This window comes from Aspergillus clavatus, genomic scaffold (genome assembly GCF_000002715.2).
Source record: "Aspergillus clavatus NRRL 1 1099423829802 genomic scaffold, whole genome shotgun sequence".
In the NCBI taxonomy this organism is placed as follows: Eukaryota; Fungi; Ascomycota; class Eurotiomycetes; order Eurotiales; family Aspergillaceae; genus Aspergillus; species Aspergillus clavatus.
In genome coordinates, this window is record NW_001517097.1 from 2,330,672 (window position 1) to 2,357,793 (window position 27,122).

Sequence of the window (27,122 nt, forward strand, 5' to 3'; positions counted from 1 at the left end):
GAAGACCTGAGGCAGGGACACATCACACATACACACTCGTAGAATAAGTATTTCTTCATTTGTGTGTTTCAGTATACCAGAGCAGATATGTAGGGACTAGGGAGCTAGCAGCTTAGCTACGGTGGATCAGACCCCCCGTCCTCAAAGCCTTGGGGCTCATACGAGGCACTGCCGCGGGCTGATGATGCAGAACACAGTCCGTGTTATCCGATCAATACGATCGAACCGTCAACATCATGATGACTGCCATCGCAGAATTCCAAACTTTGAAGACGCCCAGCCGTGGATGAGGATCATGAGATGTCGGTTTCGTTTGCCCAGCCATCTAGCCAGATATGATCCACGTGAGCTTGCATTGTTCATTAGTCATACGAACTTATCCTTCCAGATGTTTTCTAGCAGCGAGTCATACGCACACAGGGATTTCTGCATTGCCTCCCCCAGAACAACGAATCGATTTATCCGGCGATATTCAACTATGTGATCTATGACGTAGTTGGATTCCCCGTTGTCACTAGGCTCATATCGGGGGTCTCTCATGTCCACTGGAGTATAGAGTATAGACTCGGCCCTGTTGTCGGGCGGAGGAAGTGCAGGTTCGGGTTGATTTCTCCGCAGATTAACCTTGTTTATTGGTTTGCTCTGCATCGCGTGTCTACTGTCTACCGGTGGAACCCACTGTTCGATCAAGACTCAAGAGAGCACATTGTGGAACTGCACAGGATAATGCCCCCGAACCGTATCATACTTTGCAGGTGTACCGATTACCCCCCTTAATGCGTCCCAATATTCTTCATGTTCCATCTGCCCTTTGGTATCTCAGTCATTCTTAATGAGGACTGGGCGATTCTGCAGCAGGATTCCCCTCGTGTCCTATGTCTGCTTGAGCTGGCTGATGCTAATGAACGAATACAGACACCTTCTTTCATGGAGCACAGCATCCTATGCCATCTCGTTCGATTTCCTGTCCTGAAAGCGCTCTGAGAAGGCAACCCTATCTGCTGGCATTCATATCTTGAAAGATAAGACATATCAAATAGGTATACTCTGAGTGCCCTTGCAGGTACTCGAATGTATGACTTCCGCTGTATTCGAAGGTGAATCATGAAAAATAGGGTGCTATCTGAATTAGTAAATATTCAATGTCTATATAAGAGTAAGAGAAGACGGCTCTATTCTCCAAATTGTCTAGCAGCAAGACCTATAGGACGTAAAACCGAAGATACCCGAGTTCGCTTCCCACAGCCCAGTTTAACAAGAGCAGCGTGGTCCTGCATCTGGGTCTCCAGCTATATCACACATCATTTGCTACCTTTCAATATACCTGATCTCGTTGATTACCTGACGATATAGCCTTCTATATGTCATAATAGCGGGCTGAATCGCCGCGAGTGCTTCGCCGATTACAAGGGTTTGATGAACTCTAACCTCATCTCTGGCTTCTACCTGGCCTTCTACTATCTCTGGAAAGCCAGACAGAGACAAGCTGCTCAAACTCAAGTTTGAATCAAACAAAGTATGCAAAACATCGGTCTAGGACAATCGTGAAATGGTCAAATATGTGGAGTATGGTGCAATGACTGTATGTGGGTAATCGTCTTTATAGCTGTCCAGCCCTGCGTTCGGATTGTATGGTGCATCGTCATCTTCGCGAGAAACGTCGCCTGGGGTCCCCAGAGTTGGATACCCATATCGGCTCCCGATTTGGCCAGTTCTTGTTGGATTGAGTTGACTCTGGACAGCATTCGTCTAAAGACCTGTACCGGAAAGACATTCAAATATCGACTCCAAGATGTATAGTAGCAGTCACGCGTCCCTGTGTATAACCAAATAGATTCGGAGACAGCACGAGTTTCATCGGAGCTGGGGACGATATCACCTCACTCGAAGCTAGCCTTCCATTCCCTCTTCTGCAAAGGTATTGGAGACGTGGATGCTGTTTCTATGTTTCTCCAACAAGCCCCGGTGAGAGTTGAAACGGAGGCTGGCCTCAGGCTTACGGGAACCGTCGACATGGGGAGAAGAGCTGAACAGTCGTTCCCCTAGGGAATATAGATAGGATATATCTTCCAATCTCCGTGGCCACTCATTCTAATCGCCCCAACTATCTTGACTAGCAATTGTGGACTGGTCGACGTGAATGAACGCAACATCCATATTGGCTCGGAAGACTGTCTGCGATTTTGAGCTATATGATGACGTGAAAACACTATCCAATCAACATGGATAGTGTATTGGTGCTCAGAGCTAGGTTGTTGGGGAAATAGAGGATTAGAGAACAAAAATGAAGGCCCATTGCTATCAAAGCAGAGCATAGAGATGGATGCTCATTATTCACATATGATGTAGAATTCATTTGACAAATGGCTCCCTATCATGGACATTAGGCATCTACTAGACCTCAAGCAGCAAGACTTGGACGGATCATCGTCACAAGCCTTGACAAGCAATCCAAATACAGCCCATCTCCACCAGTCGGCTCTCGGGTTACATTAGAGCCTTTAAGTGAGTAGTGGCTGTAGAACGAGTGAATATCTACAGAGTATATATCACCCGCTGTTTCGCAGCCTTCTCAATCCATACCCATTATCACACTGCTTCCCAGCCTTCCGATTCCCTGCAAAATGAGAGTCACAGCATGGATCCCTCTCCTCCTCACTACAGCTTTGGCTGCCCCAGAGCTAGAAAAGCGTCAAAGTGACTCTCAGGCTGCTTCGAGCGATGCTGTCAACTGGTCCTCATTTGGAAATGCCTTGTTCGTCCCCTCTCTTCCCACACAGAAAATCACATCCCTCAACTAAAACGTTTACAGGCAATCTTTCACCTTCAACTTTACCATGCCCACAAAAACAGCCAACCTCGGCAACATCTCACCACCTCCTCGCTCCCTCATTCCGGAGATCATCACCGCACTCCCTCCCTCCGTGCTGATGGAACTTATCGTCCCCGCACAGCGCAGCGCCCTCGCCAGTCAGTTCAAGGCCGGTAGCACGCCCGCCTGGTACTCAACCCTTCCCAGTAATGTACAGAGTTACTTGTCCGTGGTGAAAAGTCAGATCTCCGATGGTGCGTTGACCGCCACCACGGGGCTGGCGTATCAGACTGCTCCCACCGCGACTCCTACGAGGGTGACGACGGCGACAGAGAAGGATTCTGGGTCGGGAGAAGCGACCTCGACTTCGTCCAAGGGATTGGCCGCAGCGGCTCGGCCGACGGGAGTGTTGATGGCAGGGGGAGTGGGTATGGGGGTGTTGGGTTTGGCATTGGTACTGTGAAGTCAGTGTAAATGTGAATGTGAAAGGATCAGCGACCCACCTTGGGAAAGAGGGGTTTGGGAATCAAGGGAAAAAACTGGGATTGATGACGACGAGGAGTAATGATATGACTTATGGGATGATGTCGATTATTTCGAGATATGTTTCACTTGATAGTTGGTTCTGTTAGGTTGTTGTTGATTGGTATCCATTGGAGAATACTCCTTCGGTTAAGCTTTAGTGGGGATACGGAGAATTCAGGCACGTCTGTCGTCTAATCTTCTGCAAAGTACAACTATTTTGATAACGAGACATTGAGCTCAAGTGATTGCCTTCTATTAAGTCCCTCAACAGTAAAAAACAGTGCTATCTCATGCCTCGAGGCTGCTAGAACATGCAATATGATAGAATAATCTCCATCATTTTCCCAAGGTCAGTATACTTGAAAACCCACAACTAAACTTTCACATGTACTTCACCCGAGGCCCATACTGACCCTTACTACCTCTATACTCAACTCGTCAACGATCAACAGTCCGGCATCTTATATCCCCGTGGTGAATCCACCTCGGACTATTCATTTATCATTATCTACTATCGTCACTCACCAACACCGACTGACCCAAAACTGGGACCTGGAGATGTGGAGACCCAAGAGAGGAGTCGCATCTACGTATGTGGCTCTCCAAGACCTGGATCATTGACTGTTTCTGCTATATCCCAGTTGGCGTCTCCAGAGAGCAGCAACAGATTACCCAAAGGGGAATTCATTGCGTCCGGGGCCGTTGTGGAGCGTGGAGTACGGAGGCTGGAGATAGTCTGAACCTTGCTATACTGATTCTGCATCCTTCGAGATCAGTGTGGGAATTGCTTATCCCGATGAATCTAAATTGCTTCCAATGCGTGTCTCACTTGGAGATATCGAATCAAGTAAGGAGATACAGCCTCGGAAGTAATTGTCCAGGCCCAGGACTAAACCCATGGCGAGGACCAATACCTATCGAATCGGAGGTCATACATACAACTGTCTGAAAAAAAAAAAAAAAAGATGTCTAATCAAGACATCTATGAAGCAGGATTAATCAATGCTTGACGGCGGGGTAATTCAGATGCTTGTTGCGCCTAGTTTCCCTGTATCAACATGAGATCTCGTCCTTGCGGAAGGGTGAGACCTGCTGGCCTACTTAACTCCGTAGCCGGAATACCAATATCCAGATTGCTACGATATAAGCTAGACATATCGCATCTTCACCCGGGTCACCAGCAACAGCCCTTCCCCCTCCATCATACACCCCCATACCCGGCAAGATGCGTCTCTCAGCACTCCTCCTCCCTCTCATCCCCCTTGCTCTCGCCACACCCAATCCCGAGCCTGTGGCTGCACCGGCACCCCAGTCCTCGGGTGGTCTTCTCTCCCAGCTCCCCGAAATCATCAACGGCGTCAAGGAGCTCCTCAGCCAGGAGACTCTGGATGACCTCCAGACCGTCGTCAAGGGCGGCGCGGTGCTCCTGGGCGGCGACAATCCGCAGAACATCGCCAAGCTGCTCTCTCGCGACAATGTGAACAAGCTCCAGGACATCGTGGACAACGCCCATACGCTGTTGACACCCACGTTTGCAAATGAGACTCTAACGTTGATTGGGGATGCGACACCGGTGAGCTTTGCCTTCTTTTCCATGTATGTGCGTAGGATGAAGCTGATCAAGTATAGCTGGTGTCGGCGGTGGAGAAGCTGCTGGGTGGGCTGTTGGCTTCGTTGACGTAGAGGAAAGTCAGTGAGAGTGATGGGTTATACATATGAGTGATGATTTATGGTGTTTGTACATGCATTCTGGGTTTAGGGCTGGTTGCTCGTCATAAAATGGCAATCTTGTGCATTTAGACATCTAACGAAGACTTGAATCCTCTGTTCTATAGCTGGAATCTAGGATATACACAATGTAATTCTGACATTTCCTGGTAGATTACTCGAAACAATGGAGTCCTTTCTACTAAATAGAAGTTCAAATACTCAGAAAATCCAAAATGTCATTAAATAGCGGTATATACATCATTAGACCGTCTTCATATGTTTCCTTAGCTCCTGGAAATAGTACCGCAGCGGATACGACCGCATCGACACAGGCAGCGCAGGGTACACCGCATTCGAGAACCCCATGGTGCTGCGATACAATCCCCTCGTCCCCATGGTAGACTTAAGCCCATACTCCTCCCTAAGCCGCGGCGGTAGCATCTCAATCGTGAGCACCCGCAGGAACGGCTTCAGCATCGACACCCACCGCGGTACGGCCTTGTCATGCAGCAGATCTTTAGCAAACTTATTCGCGTCCGGCGTCACCGTCAGCCGCTCGATGCGGTCATCCCAGTACGTCCAGAAGTCCTGCCGAGTCTGCGGCCAGATCCCCGGGGGCAACCCAAGGCTGTGGATGAGAAGGCCGAACTCCGCGTACGCCCTCTCGGCCGTGCGGTAGTCCACGCGCCCGTAGATACGCTGGTAGAAGTCGGTGGCTATTGCGTAGAGCGTCGCAGCGACCCAGAGCTGGACCTTCGGTGCGGCCGCGTAGTAGTGCTCGCTGCCGGGGAGGGGCGGTTGTCCTCTGCCGAGCATGTCCAGCAACGTTTTCTTCTCCTGCCGGGTGCCGAAGACCAGGCATGAGAAGTAGCTCAGCATTGCCTGGAGGGCATCACCCAGCTCGGTAGCGAGGTTGGGCCCGTCGCTGGTCTTGTCGTGTTCGTTGCGGATCTCGGGCATGGCTGCTTGGAGGAGGAGCGCGGAGCCCGATCCAGCGAAGAGGATGCCCTCCTGGAGAATCTGGGGGAGGATCTCGAGGTTCTCTAGTGCATCGACGCGGTCGGTTTCTGAGTTGATGCTGTCCGTGGTCGCTGTTTGCGACTTCTCCGCGGTGTCTTTTTCATCGGTGTGTTTCTCGTCGAACGACATTTTCGCAGGCAGCTATGTGCTTGGTTGTGCGATTGATGATGAAGGTCTCGTATACAACCGGGTCGAATCGAAGATAATGGCTGAGACTGGTTAATGGTATCTGCCGCAAGGGGTGGGAGTGACTCTTCATGCAAGCATACATAGTTGCACCCATGTACTACCCTGCAACTTTCACCTCTTTTCCTTCCTCACACTTGATGCAATCAATCAATGTCAATCATCCAAGCACATGTCTCGACTGCATTTCTCTATGAAGGTCTATCTCAATGTCCATCATACACATCGTCGTCATTTTCGCATTTCCCTCATTTAATCCCCTAATTAGGGACTATCTCCGTTCCCCAACTTTCGACCTGTTTTCCTCGGTGGCTTAACGGCTTCTCCATAGTGTGGGACAGACGGGACATGATGGGCCAAAGCTTGACTCAAATCAACCCGGTGATGATGCCACTGTCATACTATTTCCTTCACCCGCCGGCCCCAGAAGTCTTAGTTGCTATCAGAACCCCAGCTAACAGCCGCGGTTCTTTAATAGTCTGCGTTGATCCTCATATCAATGTCCGCATGTGAACACCTGACCAATCGCCGGGATTGGCTGTCTCAGAGAGATCGTCCACAATCACGGCATCGGTCGTCCGACAGGTTTGAGTCTACAGGGTTCAGTGCAGAGTCGAAAGATAATCGAAGTGGCGAAACCGGCAGCGCATTGCGCAAAGCAAGGTTCGTGGGCCTTGAGACCCAACACTAAGTTGGAAAGGCACGAAAACAACACCGTTGGGGTTTGGCTTGAAACTACGTAGACCATCAGTTTATTTGATAGTCAATGGGGAAATCAATGAGAAACACGAAATTTTGTATCGTCGTGTGGCCCGCAATGGGCAATAACTGTCGTGCAGATCAAGCATGGGGTATCTAGCCAGGCTGCTATAGTGCTAGACCCTTAGGGCAGATTGTGTCTCCTCTATCCATTTTAAGATCCCTATCACCTTCCCCAAGCTCTGCAGTCTAGTCTAGTCTGCCTTTGGACTCTCTTCATCATTGGGGCTACTAGTCATCATGGCCGAGATGGAAGAGAAGCCCCCCTATCTCAGCGTCAAAGGGGCCAAGTATGCCCTCGGTACCCACAGAGGGCCGTTGCCCTCTGGCCAAGGCGATGGCGGCGAGGTCGAACAAGTCGAGACGGCATTGTCGCTGGAAAAAAGGCAGAGGACAAGGACAGAGGCCATGAGGCGCCATTGGGCACGCTTCTGGTGTTGCTACATCTTTTTCTCGATCATTTTCCTAGCCATTATCCTCCCGGTTTTGTTCGTCTCTCTTCTTCGCAAATGTCATATTGGCCTTTGCTAACGATAGTAGCTTCCTGGTCATTCTTCCCGCAGTGTCCCAAAGAGTCGTCGATAACTCCGATCTGGTTCTCGTCGAAGCGAGTGTCATGGAACCTCGGCCCGATTCGGTCATCCTCACCATGAAATCTGCACTCAAACTGCCCATTGGTGTTCCAGTGCGAATTGATCCCATTACCTTAGATCTTTTCAACCCAGACCATCCTGGAAACACTACCTGGGCCAAGATCTATATCAATGGGACAGTCATCCAAGGCAACACCACCTTGGGAGTCACCAATCAATTCACACCTCTCAATGCTGATGAGTGGGCTCATTATGTGGACAATGTGGTAAATATGGAGCATGCTCCGTTATGCCTGCGAGGGAGCACCATGTCATATTTGGGCCAACTGAAGTCTCCCGTCACAATGGACAAAACTATCAAGCAGAACAGTAAGTATGATGATCTAGAGATGTCCACAGCGGGTACTGACTCATGCAAGCCCTAAACGGTTTTGCCGGCTTTGCTATTGAAGGTTCTCAGCTACTTCTTCCTCCTGAATCAGACGGAACGAACCTGATCGCCAATGCCACCCTGCCTAACCCCTCAGTCATGACTCTGGAGATTGTAAGTGTAGTGTGGACTCGACTCAGAATACTCGCTAATGTCAGTAGGGCACCACCGTTCTAGACCTCAAGAGCGGAGATATTGTCATTGGCACCGCCACCATCGACAACCTCGTTCTCAGACCTGGCAACCACTCCAACCCAGTTCGCGGAAAACTCGACCTGGGAGCCGTGCTCAAGAATCTCGGACCGGTCCTGCAGAGCCAGAAGGACTCTCTTCGTAATGGATACCTGAGTCTCGACACCGTCGGCAAATCGGTTGTCTATGATGGCGTCGAAGTACCATACTACACGAACGTGATGAAGAACCTAACGCTCACAGCAAAGATCCCCATCGGCGGACTGCTCGTCAACACCCTCCGAGGCCTTTTCAACAAAAATGGAACAAATATTCTGCAGGGTCTAAACATCGGCGAATCATCGTCGTCAGGGAGCAATGGAGGCCTGCTTCAGGAACTGGGCAATCTGAATCTGAGCAGTCTTGTGGGCGATCTCGGTGTTAAATTAGGCCGTCGATCACTGGCCGAGTTTCTGGAGCAACCTGAGGAGCGGTCAATACTGGTCGACGTGCTCAAGGGGCTATTATGAACGACTCCATGACATGAGATCCTGAAGATGTGGACATGAGCGGCGTTTGGGGTGTCTCGGGGCTATATCGCTGTCGTTTCTTTTAATCTCTTTTCTTCTTCCTCATATTCTTAAATGGGAAGAAAGCTCCTGTATATACGCAATGCGCACAACGCGCAGGAAATCCTCATGCTTTGTAAAAACCCCCGTCTGTCCAACCCCCGACACGTGTAATCGGAGCATCGGACCCTTTCTCCCTGTCGCATTCGTGAAAGCACCAAAGCCAAGCAGTTTCCCTTGCCAGCTGCTGCAGATGCCATGTGAGGATGAGACCGTAGCATTGGTGCTGATAGCTGAAGCCATCCTGGACGATGCAACTTTCCACCTATCACGCGCGCTGCTTGAGGTTGCACTCTTTGTCCCCTCCGTCGTCCAATAACCCGAATCCGTCAGCGCAATAGCTGCTGCTAGGATGCAGCCAGCTCACGGGTGGATTAGTATGAATCAATCCTGGTATGTCAAATAGAAGATTTGGATTTGGATGTGGATGCATGTCGTTCTTCGGGGTCTATTTCCCCGCACACTCCGCGTCAGAGTCTGCTCACGCCATTCGGTATGTAGATAGTTGTTCCTTACTCCCTAAGGGTGGAGTAGGTTTTGGTCTCGATTATTCGTAGCAGCGTGAGAGTCTTCAATAACCGAGTCAGCTGCAGACTCCCCATACAATCGAACCAACCTGTGGGTTCTCACGTCTCTCGGGAGCACAAACAAACAGCAACAAGGCTGTGAAAGTGACTCCCCACGTGGATACATCACGTCCTCTCGACTTCTTGATAACCTGGTTATATCCCTCGTAGCCCCAAGCTCTGAACCATCAACCAATACTAATCAACACGGGGAAGTCTGGTTGATTGCGGGGAAACGCTTGAGCAACAGCCCCCATGATCCAAGAACGAGCCTATCCGCACAACGCAAGCTTCATTGTGATCCCGTCCACAACATGTTGGTGGCGTTTTCTTGACAATGTGGTACCAGCCAAGGACCATGCTTGTTTGGCCTGATTTCTGATCCTTCTGCCAAAATTATTCTCGCTGTGGTACTGTGATGTTGCTCTGCTCTGCGGACGGGATCCGATCGTGGCGCACCGTTCACCCTGAGTCAGTGAATCAGGCGACTCGTAAATTAGACTCGAGGCTGACAGAGGCGTAGTGAGAGAGAAAAGACTGGTAGAGACTTGTATCGGTTTTGGAAAATGATGTGCATTCTGTGCATTCTGTGCGCTAAGGGTGCTGTTTGGCTGGACAGTTTCAGGTCATTGCCAGCAGTTACTAGGTTGTTTGCGCCTGGTGGTCTGAGAAGGGGGGGGGAAGGGAAAGTACAGGACTCATTCACAGTTTGTATTTAACTGCTGTGGTGGAAGCTCACAGTCAGCTGAGATATATATACTTCTGCTTTTTCTTCTTCTCTTTTGTCCTCCGTTCTTCTGACTTTGTCCACTTGTATTTTCTGCACCTCTTGCTTCTCACCCTTAGTAGCTGGTCTGTCTGACAGGTCTCCTTGGGACAGCTAGCTGCAAAGATGAAAAAGTTCTATAATGTCTATTTCCTCTGTGGTTTCATCACCCTGGGTATGTTCTTCTGTCTAGCTTGAGCTCTTGGAGCACTTCTCACTCGATGGCTCTACAGGTGGTGGCCTCTTTGGTTTCGATATCTCGTCCATGAGTGGTAAGTCTCAGTTCCTGTCTTTCGTGCTAATACAACAATCCACTCAATCTCGCCAGGTGTTTTGGGAACCCGTGCCTATGTCAACTACTTTCAGGTGGGTAGCGGTCAGTACAAGCAGGGTGGCATCACTTGTGCGATGCCCTTCGGCTCGCTCGTTGGTTCTCTATGCTCGAGTTTCATCGCCGATCGTTACTCTCGTGTCACCGCGATCCAATTCTCGTCTCTTCTGTGGATTCTTGGCTCCATGTAAGTGACGCTGGCTCCATCTGCAGGTGACTTCATAACTCGTGTCTGATTCTGTAGCTTTATGACCGCTTCAAATGGCATCGCTCTCCTGGTCGTCGGCCGTGTGATCGCTGGTCTTTGTGTCGGCATAGCATCTGCTATGGTCCCTGTCTATCAGGCAGAGGTTGCTCCAAAGGAAATTCGTGGTCGGGTTATATCCCTGCAGCAATGGGCCATTACCTGGGGTATCTTGATCCAGTTCTTCATAGTGAGGGCGCATCTCCGCCGGGCGTAATACACATTTCTAACCGCGACCAGCAATATGGCGCAAGTAACATTGACGGCGGTCCCGACAATGAAACCCAGAGCACCGCAGCCTTTCGCATTCCATGGGGCATCCAAATTGTACCCGGTGTCATTCTCTTCTTGGGTCTCTTCTTCTTTCCCAAGTCGCCCCGTTGGCTTGCTAGCAAGGATCGCTGGGAAGAAGCATTGGAAGTGCTGGCCCATCTGCATGGAAAAGGAGATGTCAACCACCCTAAAGTCCTAGCCCAGTATCGGGAAATTGAGGAGGCATTGGCTCTCGAGCGCGAACAATCATCCACCAGCTACCAGGAACTGATCAAGCCTCGCATTGCCAAGCGTGTGTTCCTCGGTATGAGCTTGCAGATGTGGTCCCAGCTGAGTGGTGAGTCGCTGAAATACAGGTTCAACTTGTTTCAGTGGTACAAGAACTAAGAACCTGTCCTAGGTATGAACGTGATGATGTACTACATTGTGTATATCATGCAGAGCACAGGGGCCGGCAGCCCTCTCCTGACTGCTTCTATCCAGTACATTCTGAACACAGCCCTGACCTTGCCCGCTATCCTCTACCTCGATAAATTCGGCCGTCGTCCTGCTATCTTGATCGGCTTCGCCCTCCAGTCTATCTTCCTATACATTGAAGGAGGTCTGCAGGCTGGGTTCGGTAAGCCCAATCCACACACCGACCCTAAACTAGATGCCATCTCCTGGACTGTGGCGGATCACCCGGCAGTTGGGAAGGCGATCATTGCACTCTCGTACCTCTTCGTCTGCTCCTTTGCCACAACCATTGGCCCTACTTCCTGGACGTACCCTGCGGAGATCTACCCGGCCAAGGTCCGTGCAAAGGCCGTCTCGCTTGCCACCGCCTCGAACTGGATCTGGAATTGTCTTCTCGCCTTGTTCGTTCCGCCTCTGTTGTGGTCGATCAACTGGAAGATGTACATGATTGTATGTGTTTCCTTCTTTTTTACTCAGATGGGGAATATCCTGGCTAACTTCACAACTCATAGTTCGCTGCCTTCAACTCTGCTGCGTTCATCCACATGTTCTTTACCGCCCCCGAAACCAAGGGTTATACACTGGAGGAAATGGACGAAGTCTTCGATAGCGGCCTTCCCGCCTGGCGGAAGCTTAACAAACGTAGCAGACTTGATGAGCTCGAACAGGAGATAGCGGAAGGTAACCTCAAGGTCGCTGCCCATGGTGAGAAGGACGGCCCCGTTGCTGCTACTTTCGAGACGGTGGAGAGGCAGGTTTAGAAGGCTGGTCACACTCTGGCTTAGCTGGAACTCAACTGGTCATTGATATTGGCTGTAATAGGGACGATTAGGGAGCTTACAATGTGCTAGGGCTGGCTTTGACTACTTTTTCTCAGCGCGGTTGGCCATACTTGGTTCATCTTGGGTAATGTTATTGTCGTGACCATCTGGTCCAGTCCGTATCTTTCTAATAATACCATCTTAGGATCTCGACCTCAGTTCTAGGGTTATCGTGTTTACATGCCGAGGCTTGGTAGTGATCACTCAAGGCAGATAGAAGCACTCATTTCTTTCGAAGATTAGAGGAGACTTGCGAGTTTACCGTCATCCTTATACTCTGGACAGTGGGCATATTGATTATTCTTGCTGAGGTAGATAGACAATGTGTAGGAATATGAGAGAGTCAATATACAGTTCTGGTGGCTATAGTCTGGCTGGATGAGAATGCTGCCTGAGGCTGCATGTTTGGAACTGCCCTTTCGGGAGCTAGCACCTGCTTCCAGTTCAGTTTGTCTTCTTTGCCCTTGGACTCTCGTCTTCGATATCTCTTGGAGATAGTCGGTATCACCTCTCTATTCATCTTTCATTTGAAAAGGCAAGCAATCATCAATCGACTAAGCCATGATCTCAGTGGTCCTGTCATCTGTTTGACCGTCTTAGTAGATTCAGACCGGGAGTGCTCAAATCACTCAACCAAAGGCCTGATCACTTCGATCAAGTCCCGATACTTCTCAATTCAAACAACCCTGGGAGAAAACCCGTACTTCTTTAACCCCAAGAATCCCGATCCATGACGACCCTGCGGAGTGCAGATCAGGCTGTGGAGACTCAACGCCCCCTTGGCCCTAGCGGCGTGCACCCTGGTCCTAGAAGAATTTGGGGGCGGTTTGGGTCAATATTGCACCAATCTCGATCGAATTTCAGCGGGTGTTGGTTGAGAGGCTCAGTGGACCACCGAGATTGAAACTCGAGAGAAATTTCTCCTTCAGGAGTCACAAAATCTGCACGGACTCAGAGCGAACCCAATGGTGACGGGCGGCTGGCTCTTCTATTACAAAAATTGTGAAACCATCCAAGAGTCCAAGACTCTATGGCCCCAAATGTGAAATGGGGACTCCACTTGCCAGCTCACGCTCTTTGGCCCTCGTTCCTGACTCGTACTTGTCAATCTTAGGTGGTCGGAAAGAGAATCTCACGAGCTAAGCAGGGTTTGATATGACCGATGACGCTGGTGGTCACCCTCAGCATTTAATGCGAGTGTCGTGATGTTTTCGCTTGTTGGCCCCTGCTTTGTGGGGTTAAGACAAGTCCCCTGATCCTGCTCAGCCTTACGGTTCCTGGGGAGCATTTGTGTGATTATCCCGATGTCTCTGCTTCAACTTAAATGTCTGAGACGTGTTCGGACCGACCGCTTCGTCTTTAGGAAGGAACTGAAAGTTCGGCACAATGGGACGATCCCCCAAGACTAGAATTTCCCTCTGTCTAGCCTTCTGTGCAGGACTCGGCCTGGCCAGCGCGAAATGTTATAATCTCGACGGAAGCGAGGCGACGCGAGATGTACCTTGCCGTGCAAATGGGACGTCGAACTGCTGCAGTATAGGCGATGTCTGTCTGAGCAATGGCTTGTGCTACTTACAAGGGAATCGCGCCAACGCACTCTCGCGTGGAAGCTGCACGGACAAGAATTGGGGGCCGGCGTGTTTTGCGCCATGCTGTATGTCTTCCTGCCCTCACCTCGGACTCTGTACCAGCGGATGTGCTCGAACCGCTCGATAATCATGTAGACTAACTCAATCATCATATACAGCCAATACGATGCGAAACAGTGGCTTCCCCATTATCAACATGGGCTACGCCGGCGACGACTCCAAATACTGCTGCGGGCCGGTAGTGATCAACAACGGTTCACTCGGATGCAAGGTCGGGGACCCTTTCCAGATAGACAAAGGCTCGGTTTTATTAGGTGTGGCAGCGCTGGCCGGATACTCAAACTCGACCTCGACCTCGACCTCAACATCAAACAATTGCACCCCAGCGGACGATTCGTCGGACAAGGATTGCCCTACAGCGGAGCCATCCACATCCCACGACGTGGCCATCGGCGCCGGCGTCGGAGTACCGCTGGGAGTCATCGCTCTGGCCTCCATTGTATGGGCACTGTGGGAGCGCCGGCAGCGGAAACAAGCTTTGCAGAGTATATCGGCGCCTGTGGCCGTAGGCCACCCAAATATAGGCTACAACCCTTCACAGGGTGTGTATCGACGGCCGCCGGTTGAATTGTCAACAGCGCCTGTGTCGGAGTTGGATGGGAGCGGGAACGGGGAGATGAAATAGCCCGCGGCTTGAAGAACCTTCGTCTTGGTATGATCGTTGTCACGGGATAGCCGAGGCGAGCCCATCGAAGGATATCATAATGCTTACTGAGCACTAGCCTAGTCTTACCCTTACGCGTCTTCAGACATGATTGATACCCCAACAATACTCCACATCCACTCACATCCACCATCCTGCTGCAATTCATCCATAGCATGGGTCACGAGGTCCATCTCTCGTCATCCATCAGAACTCAACAAAGGGTCTATCTAAGGCGATGTATCCGTGCTCCACGACACCATCAACACAGCCATGTATGATTGGACCAGCAGGTCAAGCAAAAGCCCCAGTCTTACACAGAATGGTGGCTATGCAGCAGCATCGTAGTCATCACTGAGAATGAGGATGGCTACGTGCTATTGACTCGGTATGGCGGCGGGGCTGGGCTTGCATTACATGTCTGGCGAAGTCGAAAGAATAGGCTTTTGAGTCAGGCGTCGTGCTTGGGTATCTATGTGAGAAGTACGAGGACAGTCCAGACGATTGGACACGTCTCATACTCGGGGTCCTTTGGAGTTTGGACACACTCAGGTCCAACTTCTATGACTCGTATGTGCTTACTAGGATACGATTACGAGGCAGGGTTGGGGATGATTCGTGGGACGTTGAGTATTGCTTTATTTGATTATCATTACCAGGGCTAGGTTGTTGTCATGTCATCTAGGATGTAATACTCCGTATATCCGTGTCCGTGGCCGTAGTCCGTAAGTCCATCCGTTCACCGAAGCCAATATCCATGATTAATGCTGAGATACATGGCCGGCTCCTCCCGAACAGATGGCACCGCCTGGCGCTCCTGAGGAGAGTCTCCGACTTGCGGAGGCGGACACAATTGCAGAGGCTCAATGTCGTCCGTCTTGTCAGCGAGACACCTCAGACCCGGGTGCCGGATGGTCGGATCGAAATTGATGAGCACGATAGCCTGAACGCCACTGGAGAGACCATCTTGGTTCACGGCGTAGACAAGCGAGCGTTCATCAGCGGAGGCGTGGATTTTCCCGACCCGAGTGGACGGACAGAGGAGACGGGTCAGCTCCGCAGGCGCGTCGTCGGGTGGCCACATGCGGACTCCGCGGGTGGCGAAGCGCTCCTCGCTGTGTTCGAGAAGGCTCCCTTCCTCGTCATGGAGGTCGGGTGGGTAAAGCATATTGCTGGAGTCATCGATGGGGCTCTTGCGTTTGCGCGAAACGGTACGGAGGCGGAGGCGATCGTGTGTGATGTGGCTGCCTTGGCGTGACGGTTGGGAGTCGGTGACGAGATCGACAAAGCTCGAGGCGGAGAGGTTGTAGGTGCGGAATTTGGTTTTGGCTAGGATGAAGTCGTGGCGCGGGTGTTGTTGCGGTGTGTAGATGCCGGGACTGTTGCCGCTGCTATTGCCGCCGCTGCTGTTGCTGCTGTTACTGCTGTTGCTGCTGTGACCATCATCGTCCCTGTCCAGTGGGTATTCTGAGTGGTAGTACCTGCGTAGTCGTTTCCGGCCCTGTTGGTAGATCGGCTTATCGGATGAATCTAGTGTCTTTGTTAAGGGATCGTCCGGTAATTTCACAGCCATGGAGCTATGTGATGGACGGTGTTCCGGTCGCTTACTCCGAGGAAATTCAGCAGGCGACGGGAGAGGCGTCATGTAATACGTGCGGCAATTATCACTGCCTCCGTTGCGCCATTCACGCCGACACTCCAGGATCATGAGTTGGTTGGTGGCTTCGTCTACTCGAAGCGAGAGATCCGACCAGCTTTCGTTAATAGGGCCCTCGCGGTGCTGTCGACGCCATTCATCGGCGAGCTTTACTATCCCCGGGTTCCTGCGAGGCGCGATGCAGGTATACATGTACAGAGAGGTCCAGTCAACTTCTTCCTCTTCGAAATCGACTAGCGTTGACACGGCGTACAGGTGGTCCTGGTACACCTCGAAACAGACCGTTTGGCCGATCTCATTACCCACGAGCTTCTCCAGCTCCACGGGCTTGTCGGTGACGTGCCGTCCGGTAGCCAGATCAACGCAGTGGATTGCCCATTGCGGATACCCGTGATGGCTCAAAGCCGATTGCGCGCCGTAGTACAGATAGGACTTGTTGTGTCGGACGAACAATCGCCGCGTAGACCGTAGCGGCGCTCGGAGACGTAGACGGCCGCTCCTGCCGTCTGTCTTTCTTCGCATATCGACCGCAAGGAGCCAAGCCTCAAGCCCTTCGCCCATTTCTACCAAGAACGCCAGAATCCCGTCACTGTAGTTGAGGAGCGAAACCCGGATGGTATAGCGCAACGGATCGCAGCCAGGGATGGCGCGGGAGATGACTTTGGGGATGTTCAGAACCTGCTCCACGCGATCAACACTGTGCACGTTCAGAGCACGGATCTCGTTATTGTGGATGTAGCAAAGAGAGCCATGTTTGTACAGAAAGGCAGTCCCGTAGGCTAAGACCGACGCCGAATATGGTTGAGCGGTAGCGAAAGCCTCCTTGATATCAAACAGATGACCAACTGCTCTGCGATATCCCGACTTGGCTCGGTACGCCTCTTGGCCTTCCTTCGTGTGCAGCAGATTACTCTAGGGATATGTCAGGTGATACTGTCAGAATCAATACGAATCAGCCACACATACCTCGATTGTCTTTCGTGCAATCGAATCCTCTCGCATCAGCGAATGGAGCGCCCGATTGACTCGACTGAGATTGACAAAGTCATCGCAGTCCAGGCTCGAGGCGATCTGGTAGAACACATCGTATGGGATGGAATCCAGCTTCCTGGTCATGGTTGTCATGACCGAAGCGGCAGGGACGAGGAAGAGCGGCGCCAGTAAAGCATGAGTGAGGCAAAGGTCGACTCTTTTGATGTCTCTAATAACTTATAACAGCAACAGTCAATGGGATATTGGAACAAGAAGTTGTCATATATTGTTGTTGTTGTTGGTTTTTGTTGTTGTTATAGTTGGGAAGTGTTATGAGGATGGGGTTGCGATGGAGATGACGATGAGGCTGGCAGTGAATGGCAATGGAGGAAGTATCTGATGAAGGTTTTCCCTTTATGGCAATCCTGCAACCCATCTTTGCATGTCGCCTCTTGGAAAGAGAGCTGCCAGAGCAGCATTTGTAGTTGAAGAAGTCATTTTCAGCCTCTTCTCTGAGGCTCGTTCATTAAGCTTCCAGGAAAGGATTCATATTGCAGGATGCGATTGGTCCTTGCAACAGACGGGTTATTGATTAATGATGGATGATTTTCATTCCAAAATCCAGCCGAGAATTTAATCATCATCATTGGCAGCCACATAAGCCCACAAGGGCCCTGGGAAACGAATAGATAGAATGCTGATCCAGAAACGCCACTCGCTGAGCTCAGGGGAGAGTGACTCTAGTGTGAGAGAAAGAGGAGAGAGAGAGAGAGAGAGAGAGAGAGAGAGAGACCGCGAGCAGAGCCTCATTGTGACGGCCAACTCGGTCCCAGTTGCCAACTCGATCCAGTGGCGTCGGTTGACTGGATCATGAAGTGGATTTACACTTTTACAGGATGTCTACGGAGTTTGTATGTGGTCTGTACGCTGTAACTACTAGTCAGGATATCGGTTCCAAAGTGCCTACACCTATATCCTGAATCCAACCAAGCGAGTGACTTGGTATCATTGCAAAAGCACAAGGCTCTGTTCTGTTTCTTTCTTTTCTCCCTGACTTCCTACTAGTGTTTGTGGTCGAGTTTGCGCTTCTGTTGTGTCACCTCATCAGCGCAGTACATTACTATCTGTCGAAATGCTAAAAACAAGTCGCATTTCCGTTCTTTTGGGGTATCTGATCCAGAGCTCCAAGTAAGACCTGTCCAGTCCAGAAAGCCCCGAGAGTGCTCGCTCAGTCACACTCACACCGATAATGATCGAACGGCGTGGGCTACCCAGGGATAGAATGGGGCTCTTTCAAGCGACAATCTGAGCGCTAAACAACTAAACAAGGGAGGAGACTCAGGAGAGTGTCATGTTATTACCCAATCTACCGATCTGCTGGGATTTCGCGCTGTTTACTCCGTACTCCTTTCATCGTCGACAGGATTCCAAACTCAAGTGACTGGCTGCCTAGAGAGGGGACTTTGTCGCCTCAAACTAGCCAGTTCGAGTTATCGCACCACAGGGGGGGGGGAAAAACCCACAGTAATACGGGATACCAACTTAAACAACCCAGAATGGAGCATGATTCAGAATGATGGGATTGACCGCTACAAAAAGAATGCGGCTCAATTATTCGGCCATTCTCCTGAATCCTCAGTCGTCCCGGTGGCTGAGCCATCCTCAACAATCCGGAAGCCTGAAAGAGCCTGAAACAAAGAATCAGTGGCTGCCCTGTTTCTCAGGCATCGAATACCCGCCAACTGGACACAGAGCGTGCAACGATGCAGTATGCATCATCCCATGATTCCGTGTCATGTTATCATCCGATCAAGGCCTCATATCAAATATCTGTGTGACGTTTCAACTCGTGAGTCTCGAGGTGCATGCATTTCTACAGCAGGATCCTATCTGGCCCCCTTACCCCCCCCCCGCTTTGCACTGCCTCAAAGACCCAAATGATGATCAAACAGGCACAACTCCAAGGCTCAAACAAGGCTGGACGAGGCTGGGAGAAGGGGACGACACCCGGGAAAAAAGTCAAGACCACAAAGTAACTACAAACGAATCAACCTTCCTATCGGAACTCTCTCTCTCCCCCCCCCCTACAGGCTCCCTGTTCTATATCATGGCTCTGAGGCGGCACGCAGCATGATGCATGAGCGCAGGTGGCCGTCTGGGCTTCTCAACACTCTCAAATTCACCAATGGAAAACCTTCCGGCGGAATCATGCTTATCATGGAGAAGTAAGCACTTGTGTATCTTCCCTCGATCAGCCAGACTGATGCGGGGGTGAGAAGCCCGTTCTGGTATCATGGTCTGACTATGAAGGGCACCAGACTTTCCCATGGCATTAATGCAGGCCCCCCATGCTACGCCAGCCGTAAAGTCCGTCAGCAATGCATATGAGCTAAGACGGGATGATCACACCCAGCGACGATAACGACTGCTAGACCCCCATGCTTGCATTGAAGGTCTGATGTGACGCATGGACCATGGTCCGTCACGATTGCTCGGCGAGCTTTCTTTGTCGTTGCTGTTAGTGTTGATGTGTCCCGAGGGCCCCGAGTCAGCGCTTGGGACGCAACTGACAGCCTCGTCAAGAATGCAACCGTTTTGGACGCCGATAACGGCCTTGGTGGCATCCATCTTGTTCCGGAGATCACATTTAAGCCAGCCATGACATCCATTTGATCTCCAGCTGGCAATGGACGTGTCAGCGATCCAGCCCATCGTCATCGCAGACTTTGCCTACGCTGCCGAGTGACAACTTTCAGGACTCGTCCAATTCCATAAGGATTGTCCTTGTTTGATGTCTGGAAAGCCTGCTCATTGACTCTCTGTGGTTCTTTCTACAAGAGAGGACAAATTTTCTTTCTCCGGGGGAGAACGCGACTGTGCGATAAGCCCGAGAATGAGGTCATCCCAGAGATTTTCTTTTTTTTTTCATATAAGCTAACATGGACCCTGACAGTCTGATCCTGGCCGAAAATTGGCAAAGCCAACTTTTCCCACAATATATAAATCCAGGTCTCTAGGGACGCATAAGGCTTATCTGCTGCTCAACTCAGAGCCTCTTTAATTTTCTAGTGGAGAATCCAGGTCCTGGAGAGTCCTGGAACGTCGTATATTCGCTACCAAGGTGATACAAATAAGGAACATTTTGGTGAGGTAGCATTGTATGTGCTCGTCTTGGTCAAAACATTCATGACAATAACCATGATGGAACCCTGAGGTGGAAGTTGTCAACGGAAAACATTACGAATGACCGATCTCCTGTAAGACAATCGAGCCCTTCAAGAATTTCACATTAAAGGCCATCTAACTATACTAATCAAAAGTGAAATTTTTGATTACTTGACTATCCTTCGAAAAAAAAGTAATTTCCACGGACAGGAAGGAGTAAAAGTCCGAGTAGGTGGAGGCTCCAGTGGCTGTCCATTCCATGACCACCCCTTAACCACCAGAAAGCCACCTCGGATCCTCAATCAACCTTGAAAGGGACGGATAGTCGGATACGGAATTACTGATAGCCAGGGGCACTAAAATGTTCGCCACTACTCTGGAGATACATCATCCATGTCTTGTGGCAAGGAAATAGGATGACGGGGCACTGGGAAAGCCGAATCCCGATTTCTTTCATTCATCATTGATCATTCAGCCCATCGCTCAGCCCTACGAGATTTAACATGCCAATATGCGGGGAACCCGAAAGGCCAAGTTGACTCTCGAGCCAAGAGATCGAATCATGGTCTTCTCATCATGAATTCAATATTCACATCCATCTGCAAGCCAAGGCTGGGAAATGTAGATGCCTAAATGGCAATGATGGGCCCGAATGTTCCGGAAGGTCGACTCCGACTAGTAGTACTGGCATCATCGACGAAGAACGAATGAATGATGACAATCACTGAGTCAGCTGAGACTCGGATTTAGTCATTTTGGTTGTTCGATTGAGACGGAGATAGAAGTTAGAATGAATTAGCCCCTGGGGGAGGATCAGGATGCCGACTTTCGGGACATTGGTTGAGAGGCAAAACGACCACGTTAGAGTGCATCGACGGCGGTGTACATGGTGTACATGGTGTACATGGACCACCTAGTTTAGTTAGTAGTCTAGTAGATAGATAACTTATTTTGCCATGCTCTTTGATGATCTCCTCTCTCTCTCTCTCTCTCTCTCTCTACAGAGTACTCCCTCGGCAGTGAAACCCAACCCCAAATAAAGCAACATGCATACCGCTCCATTGCCCTTATGCTGTGTGCCCGGTGTCATGTGACCCGCTTGGCAACTTGGCTGGCCAACCAGAGCGTGCCTTCGTCAGCGGGCTCCCCACAGTTGCCGATGTATCCATCAATCAGCCAGCCTGTTGTTGGCCTTGGTGCCTCGGAGGGGCACAGAGAGAAAGAGAAAGAGAGAGAGAGAGAGAGAGAGAGACACTACGACTAAGCTAAGCCCATAACTCAGTATCAATCGGGTTTAAAATGGCGATGATGGTGATGATCAATTCAGGTTCATTATCAATCGTCACCTTTTGTACACCTCTTCCTGCTCTTTATTAGCCTCGAGATACCCCCCCCCTTTCCCATTGTTGATCTAGATATCTAGTTTGATCCCCAGACCGCTTGGCTCACAATCATAAATAAACAAAATAAGCATCAATTGCTGACACTCGACCACATCGCCTTGAACAGTCGTTGCACTCAGCACAGCGACTACTTTACCACAACACCTTTGATTGATTGATGTACCACCGTAACTCTGCACCTCCCCCTCCGGGTTGGTCTGGTGGCTACCCTCCTCCACAGTCGCAGTGGCCGCCGCACTCTTACCAGTAAGATTCCTTGAGTTCACATTGTGTATGCTTCAAAGCCTTCAACGGCTGATGTATTCTCAGATACCCGCCATATCCGCCTCAAGGACCTCCTCCTCCTCCAGCCCACTCCTACTCTCCTCCCCCAACCTACGGGAATTATCCTTCGCCTTATTCCACGCCACCTCCCCACTCGCCATCCCCATACCAGCATCCTCAGCATGGTAAGCGCGGAAGAAAGTCTAATATGTTTACGAACTGAAACCGAACATCGCCATCTAACCTCAGCACAGGACATTCGCGATCATGGACAAACCCCAGCCTCCCCCCACGTCCACCCCGCGAGTCGCAGTCCTTCGGTAAAGGCGCGCCCTCGAACTATCGCTTCCAGTACTCGGAGTGCACCGGTCGGCGCAGAGCCCTCCTGATCGGAATCAACTACATCGGGCAGCCGAATCAGTTACGCGGGTGTATCAACGATGTCACCAACATGTCGACCTTTCTCCACGAGCGGTTTGGGTATCGGAGAGAGGATATGGTCATCCTCACCGACGACCAGAAGAATCCGATGAGTGTTCCGACGAAGATCAATATACTGCGGGCGATGCAGTGGTTGGTCAAAGACGCGCAGCCGAATGATTCGTTGTTCATTCATTTCTCGGGTGAGTTGCTTATGTCGCTTGTCTGGTGTCGTATAGCCGTTCTAAACTGTGTTCTCAGGGCACGGCGGAAGAACCCCCGATCTTGACGGTGATGAGGAAGATGGTGAGTTGAAATTTATTTTTTTTTTCTGGTCGCGAAAGGCAGAATGTACTAATCATCGTAGGATACGACGATGTCATTTATCCTGTTGACTACCGAGTTGCGGGCCACATCGTTGACGACGAGATGCATAACATCATGTTGGTTCCCTGTTTCGCCTCGCAACTGTCTCTTATGCTTACTGGTGTAGGGTCCGGCCGTTGCAACCTGGGGTCCGCCTAACGGCTATATTCGACTCCTGCCATTCGGGAACTGCTTTAGATTTGCCATATGTCTACTCAACTCAGGTCAGAGTCTCCGCAATTTTGTGTGGCAGACATTGTCTAACCGGCGTGTAGGGTATCCTGAAAGAGCCCAACCTTGCCAAAGAAGCAGCACAAGACCTTTTCAGCGCCTTAGCCTCATATGGGAAAGGTGACTTGAGTGGAGTCGCCATGACAGCTATCGGCTTCCTCAAGAAAGCCGCCATCGGTGATTCCGCGCGCCAGCGAACAGTCATGACCAAGACCTCCCCTGCGGATGTAGTCATGTTTTCCGGCTCCAAGGATACTCAGACATCGTAAGTGATATTGGGTGTGGTTCGTGCGCATCCCGCTGACCTACAACGCCTCAGAGCGGACACTTTCCAAGACGGAGAAGCCCGTGGTGCCCTGAGCTGGGCCTTCATCAAGTCACAGAAGCAGCGGCCGAACCAGAGCTATCTGCAGCTGCTGAACTCAATCCGTGCCGAGCTGGAGGGCAAGTATACACAGAAGCCGCAGTTGAGCTGCAGCCATCCTCTAGGTGAGTAAACCGCGAAGGGCGTTGACTCTCCAGCTGGCTGACGGGGGGACAGATGTCAATCTTCTTTTTGTGATGTGAACCCTATAGAGGTTATATGATGATGATGACGACGAGGGACGCTGCATGACTAATGGTTGAATGACAATGAGCAACTGCTATACTACCATAGATTCTGTCATTCCCCTGGATGAGGTGTCGGGCCAAATCAGAGGATCTGGATCTCACATTCAGACTGAATACTGGGCTATTCGGTTTCCGTGAAGTGGATTGACCGAGTCCTTGGCCGATCACTAATACTGATCTTTTTTTTCTATTCTTTTTCTCTCTCTCTCTCTTTTTCAATTGTGTTATGATGGGATGTTCAATACGTACTTAGACATGGCTTCATGGCGCACGGATTGATTTGATACCGCACCAGATTAGATAGATATACCCAGACAGCGGCTATCCTTGTGCCTCCAATATTTCTCCATCGTGTTGACAACTTGAGTATGACCTCGATAAACTTCGATCCTCGAAGGACTTCACGCGCGGCCCACCCGACAAACAGAACACTATTCTGTCTGGAGAAAAGGCCTCGTCACTGGCCCATTACGTGGCTCCCAGCTTACGCATTTTGTCGCAGTACGCGTCCTTCTCCAGAACGTTGCCCGAAGTGCTGAGGCGGAAAACTAAGCCTGATGGATGATGGTAGAGTTAGTACGGAAGGCAGGCCAGCCGCAGACTGGTTAGTGTACCGACTACTGAGTACTGACTTTAGCATCAAGCTTTTGCGCATAACCATGGCACTGCGGTGGATAAGGTATGAGCCTATGAGGACTGTACTGATTGAGTTATCCCTTCATCGGAATGATAATGATTATTTCTGCTGGCTGTAGATAGCTTTGTCATCCACTTTTACCAAGTAATGGTAAGATGACCGAGTGGTTAAGGTGGTGCACTCAAGTTATGGGTTAGCTTTCTACTAGACAACTAGTAGAAGCAATGCACTCTCGCAAGAGGCCTGGGTTCGACTCCCAGTCTTACCATGCTTTCTTTTTTTTTTCTTTCATTTTTTTTTGGTTTCTCTTCTATCTACTACCCTACGGAGTTACTAGCGTTTAATATATCCTCGCATGGGTGGTTTGCTTGCTGGTCGGATACTTCGGTTGCTTTCCATTCACTTTTGTTGTTGATGTTTTTATACTTTACTTCTCAGGGATGGTCTGGACAAAAGGGTGGAAAAGCTGCGTCAAGTCAACACTGGGCGCGGTTCACAACCGGCAGACTCTTTCTTTCTGGACGCACTTCTGTAGATAGGTCTGGCCTGTCTAGAGAACATCGCCAGTTTTTAGGAACGTCCTACCACCCAGTTCATGATCGATCTGCGCTTTCCTTTCGATGTGATAATAATGGTTATGTGACTACTGTACTTCAGAAAGGGGCATTTTGAAGAGCTCCAGTCATCGGGATAGGCAGATGTCCTTGATTCACCGCATGCCTGAATCCAGGATACGTAGTATATCCCAGACGCCGGGGTTGAATACAATCACCGACGGGGAAAGTTGCGCGACAAGAACCCTTATATTTATTCCCCCGTGCACTGGTTCTAAGCCTGCCGCGGATATCGCATAGACAGCGACAGCCCGAGGAAAAAAATCCAGATATCACCCGATAGATCTTACGCCGTGGGAAAAGCGACTGCTGGCCGAGTGGTCGTGTCTGCCAAAGAGAGTGTGCAAGGTCCTACGGATATCGCGGGAAACCTGCAAGAGTGGAGATATACTTACATGGTAGAGCGCGAAAAGAAAGGTTCACTCCACCAAGCAAGTATTGAGATTGAGAACGAGGTTGTCACTGGAAGCCTGCTACCTGGCCAGGGAGTTTATTATCGTCTGGATGAGTTGATTGGTTCGTAGATACCAGTGATCAATGACCGGGTTCGCTCGGTGGTCTTCATTGAGAACATGACATAGACAGCATTTGATTTTTGTGGCATGCTACCCACAGGCCACAAGGCATAGGATTCAACTATGTTGAGAAGGGACGGAAGAGAGACGAAAAGATTCAAGCTTTATGATGCTAAAAGTTGCCCAATTTTTCAACCAATATGGCAAGATGACCGAGTGGTTAAGGTGGTGCACTCAAGTTATGGGTTAGCTTTCTCTAGTCAACTAGTAGAAGCAATGCACTCTCGCAAGAGGCCTGGGTTCGACTCCCAGTCTTGCCAGGTTATATTTTTTTTTTCCCCTTGTTTATTTTTTCCCCAGGTTTGATTTTCTCCTTCCTCGGAGGTTGGATCCATTAGCCTGGCAACAGTTTTCTGTTTGGCAATGTCCGACTACCTCCTAGCCTAGATGCAGCAGTAAGCCAGGTCTGCTCGGCTCCCCTGCCATTTGCGGCATACCGGATGCTGGGTCCAGTTCAAACTGCGGCAGGATTGTATTGTATGCAGCGGGTTCCTAGGTACCAACTCCTTTCCCAGTAATTCATACTATGCACAGATTTAGGGACATGATACTATCTATACTCTACTCCCATACGCTCTGAAGTCTGCACCCTCCAGCTCACCATGGCCAGCAGGCCAAGACTTCAGAAGTTCATAGTTTGGTTCGGCTAGACGCCTTTTTGGTAGTCTGTTTCACCTTGCAGGGGGGCAGATCGCTTTAAATAACTAGTGGCTAAGGATTTCCCCGAGGCGAGCTTGGCTTTTTTTTTTTTTCTTTTTCTTCTTTTGTTCCTTTTTCTTGGGGGGAACCTGAACGACGACTGCTGGATGGTAAGTAGTTAACCTCCGAGGCTCCGAGTAGTACTCAAAGTTCAATGTGCAAGCTGCCAGCTGCCAGCTGCCATCACTTGTACCTGAAGATCATATCGAAAAGACAATCGAATCGAGATATCACAACACCCGTACACAGTAGGCTATATAGCTGGGAGTGTGGCGGAGTCGACCCATCATAATCATTATTGTTGGAATTGGGTGTAAGACATGTTGTTCCTGTATTCTTGATTATTATCCCTTACTCCGTACAGATCCTATTTCCCCCTATTCTATTATTTCTCGAGTTCTTCGCTTCTGATCGGATCTCTGCTTCCCGTGGGCCATGCACTGGGACCATGGGTATTTGGATGGAACCCCACCAACCACTCCAGTCGTCATGTCAGGAAGCTTTAGCAGTTCCATAGCACTTACAGCGTACATGGTACGTACCTACATACGGCATGTAACCGCAAGACTGGAGACGAGGCGGACAAGCAGTCAAGCACCCAGCAGAGCATAGATTATATATAGCTCGAACCGCATAAGCCCATAGGCCATAATGCAATGCGATCAAGCGTTGCCAGATGTTTGTGGCAACGTCAAGTGCTGCGTCACCTGGCGAATAAAAGACGTGCGAGTCAGCCACCCCGGTCAGTTCTGATGATCTGTTTCCCATCGGATAACGGCTCGGTTGGGCGTTTCAGATCTTCTTCCATTCAGATCAGCCGGACTGTGATGATGATCTGCTTGTTCAGGGGACCAGGAGCATGAACCATGGACTTGTACCGAGTACTAAAGTAGTGAGTAGTGACATATGCTGCGAGGGGACGA

The 27,122-nt window shown here is 50.3% G+C and overlaps 8 protein-coding genes and 2 non-coding genes across 10 annotated transcripts, besides 10 other annotated features; 8 read left to right on the top strand and 2 right to left on the bottom strand.

The window, feature by feature from the left end:
• Window positions 1-2,624: 2,624 nt before the first annotated feature.
• On the top strand, window positions 2,625-3,275 carry ACLA_041150 (uncharacterized protein; the record flags this gene model as incomplete). Its single annotated transcript, XM_001271324.1, has 2 exons — window positions 2,625-2,755; window positions 2,813-3,275. 2 exons carry the CDS (start codon window positions 2,625-2,627, stop codon window positions 3,273-3,275), a joined length of 594 nt encoding a protein of 197 aa, XP_001271325.1.
• A 1,287-nt stretch (window positions 3,276-4,562) lies between these two features.
• Window positions 4,563-5,020, top strand: ACLA_041160 (uncharacterized protein; the record flags this gene model as incomplete). Its single annotated transcript, XM_001271325.1, has 2 exons — window positions 4,563-4,910; window positions 4,967-5,020. 2 exons carry the CDS (start codon window positions 4,563-4,565, stop codon window positions 5,018-5,020), a joined length of 402 nt encoding a protein of 133 aa, XP_001271326.1.
• Window positions 5,021-5,308: 288 nt separating this feature from the next.
• On the bottom strand, window positions 5,309-6,196 carry ACLA_041170 (oxygenase MpaB family protein; the record flags this gene model as incomplete). The annotated part of the gene is made up of 1 exon (XM_001271326.1): window positions 5,309-6,196. The coding sequence occupies one exon, from the start codon at window positions 6,194-6,196 to the stop codon at window positions 5,309-5,311; it is 888 nt and encodes a 295-aa protein (XP_001271327.1).
• A 1,056-nt stretch (window positions 6,197-7,252) lies between these two features.
• On the top strand, window positions 7,253-8,736 carry ACLA_041180 (DUF3712 domain-containing protein; the record flags this gene model as incomplete). Its single annotated transcript, XM_001271327.1, has 4 exons — window positions 7,253-7,500; window positions 7,553-7,974; window positions 8,025-8,149; window positions 8,197-8,736. 4 exons carry the CDS (start codon window positions 7,253-7,255, stop codon window positions 8,734-8,736), a joined length of 1,335 nt encoding a protein of 444 aa, XP_001271328.1.
• Window positions 8,737-10,293: 1,557 nt separating this feature from the next.
• Window positions 10,294-12,232, top strand: ACLA_041190 (sugar porter family MFS transporter; the record flags this gene model as incomplete). Its single annotated transcript, XM_001271328.1, has 7 exons — window positions 10,294-10,342; window positions 10,401-10,439; window positions 10,496-10,685; window positions 10,743-10,932; window positions 10,983-11,352; window positions 11,416-11,921; window positions 11,984-12,232. The coding sequence occupies 7 exons, from the start codon at window positions 10,294-10,296 to the stop codon at window positions 12,230-12,232; spliced, it is 1,593 nt and encodes a 530-aa protein (XP_001271329.1).
• Window positions 12,233-14,077: 1,845 nt separating this feature from the next.
• On the top strand, window positions 14,078-14,566 carry ACLA_041200 (uncharacterized protein; the record flags this gene model as incomplete). The annotated part of the gene is made up of 1 exon (XM_001271329.1): window positions 14,078-14,566. The coding sequence occupies one exon, from the start codon at window positions 14,078-14,080 to the stop codon at window positions 14,564-14,566; it is 489 nt and encodes a 162-aa protein (XP_001271330.1).
• A 757-nt stretch (window positions 14,567-15,323) lies between these two features.
• On the bottom strand, window positions 15,324-17,357 carry fbx15 (F-box domain protein; the record flags this gene model as incomplete). Its single annotated transcript, XM_001271330.1, has 2 exons — window positions 15,324-17,153; window positions 17,208-17,357. 2 exons carry the CDS (start codon window positions 17,355-17,357, stop codon window positions 15,324-15,326), a joined length of 1,980 nt encoding a protein of 659 aa, XP_001271331.1.
• Window positions 15,937-16,020: a microsatellite.
• Window positions 15,987-16,020: a microsatellite.
• Window positions 17,358-17,499: 142 nt separating the features above from the next.
• Window positions 17,500-17,536: a microsatellite.
• Window positions 17,537-17,960: 424 nt separating this feature from the next.
• Window positions 17,961-18,004: a microsatellite.
• Window positions 17,961-18,005: a microsatellite.
• Window positions 18,006-21,257: 3,252 nt separating this feature from the next.
• Window positions 21,258-21,285: a microsatellite.
• A 63-nt stretch (window positions 21,286-21,348) lies between these two features.
• Window positions 21,349-21,377: a microsatellite.
• Window positions 21,353-21,378: a microsatellite.
• A 213-nt stretch (window positions 21,379-21,591) lies between these two features.
• Window positions 21,592-21,629: a microsatellite.
• Window positions 21,592-21,630: a microsatellite.
• Window positions 21,631-21,938: 308 nt separating this feature from the next.
• ACLA_041220 (caspase family protein) lies at window positions 21,939-23,629 on the top strand (the record flags this gene model as incomplete). Its single annotated transcript, XM_001271331.1, has 9 exons — window positions 21,939-22,027; window positions 22,091-22,230; window positions 22,300-22,668; window positions 22,727-22,771; window positions 22,833-22,908; window positions 22,959-23,055; window positions 23,107-23,327; window positions 23,382-23,551; window positions 23,604-23,629. The coding sequence occupies 9 exons, from the start codon at window positions 21,939-21,941 to the stop codon at window positions 23,627-23,629; spliced, it is 1,233 nt and encodes a 410-aa protein (XP_001271332.1).
• Window positions 23,630-24,460: 831 nt separating this feature from the next.
• Window positions 24,461-24,579, top strand: ACLA_041230. The gene has a single exon. It is a non-coding gene; the product is annotated as a tRNA-Leu (tRNA).
• Window positions 24,580-25,642: 1,063 nt separating this feature from the next.
• ACLA_041240 lies at window positions 25,643-25,760 on the top strand. The gene has a single exon. It is a non-coding gene; the product is annotated as a tRNA-Leu (tRNA).
• Window positions 25,761-27,122: the final 1,362 nt, after the last annotated feature.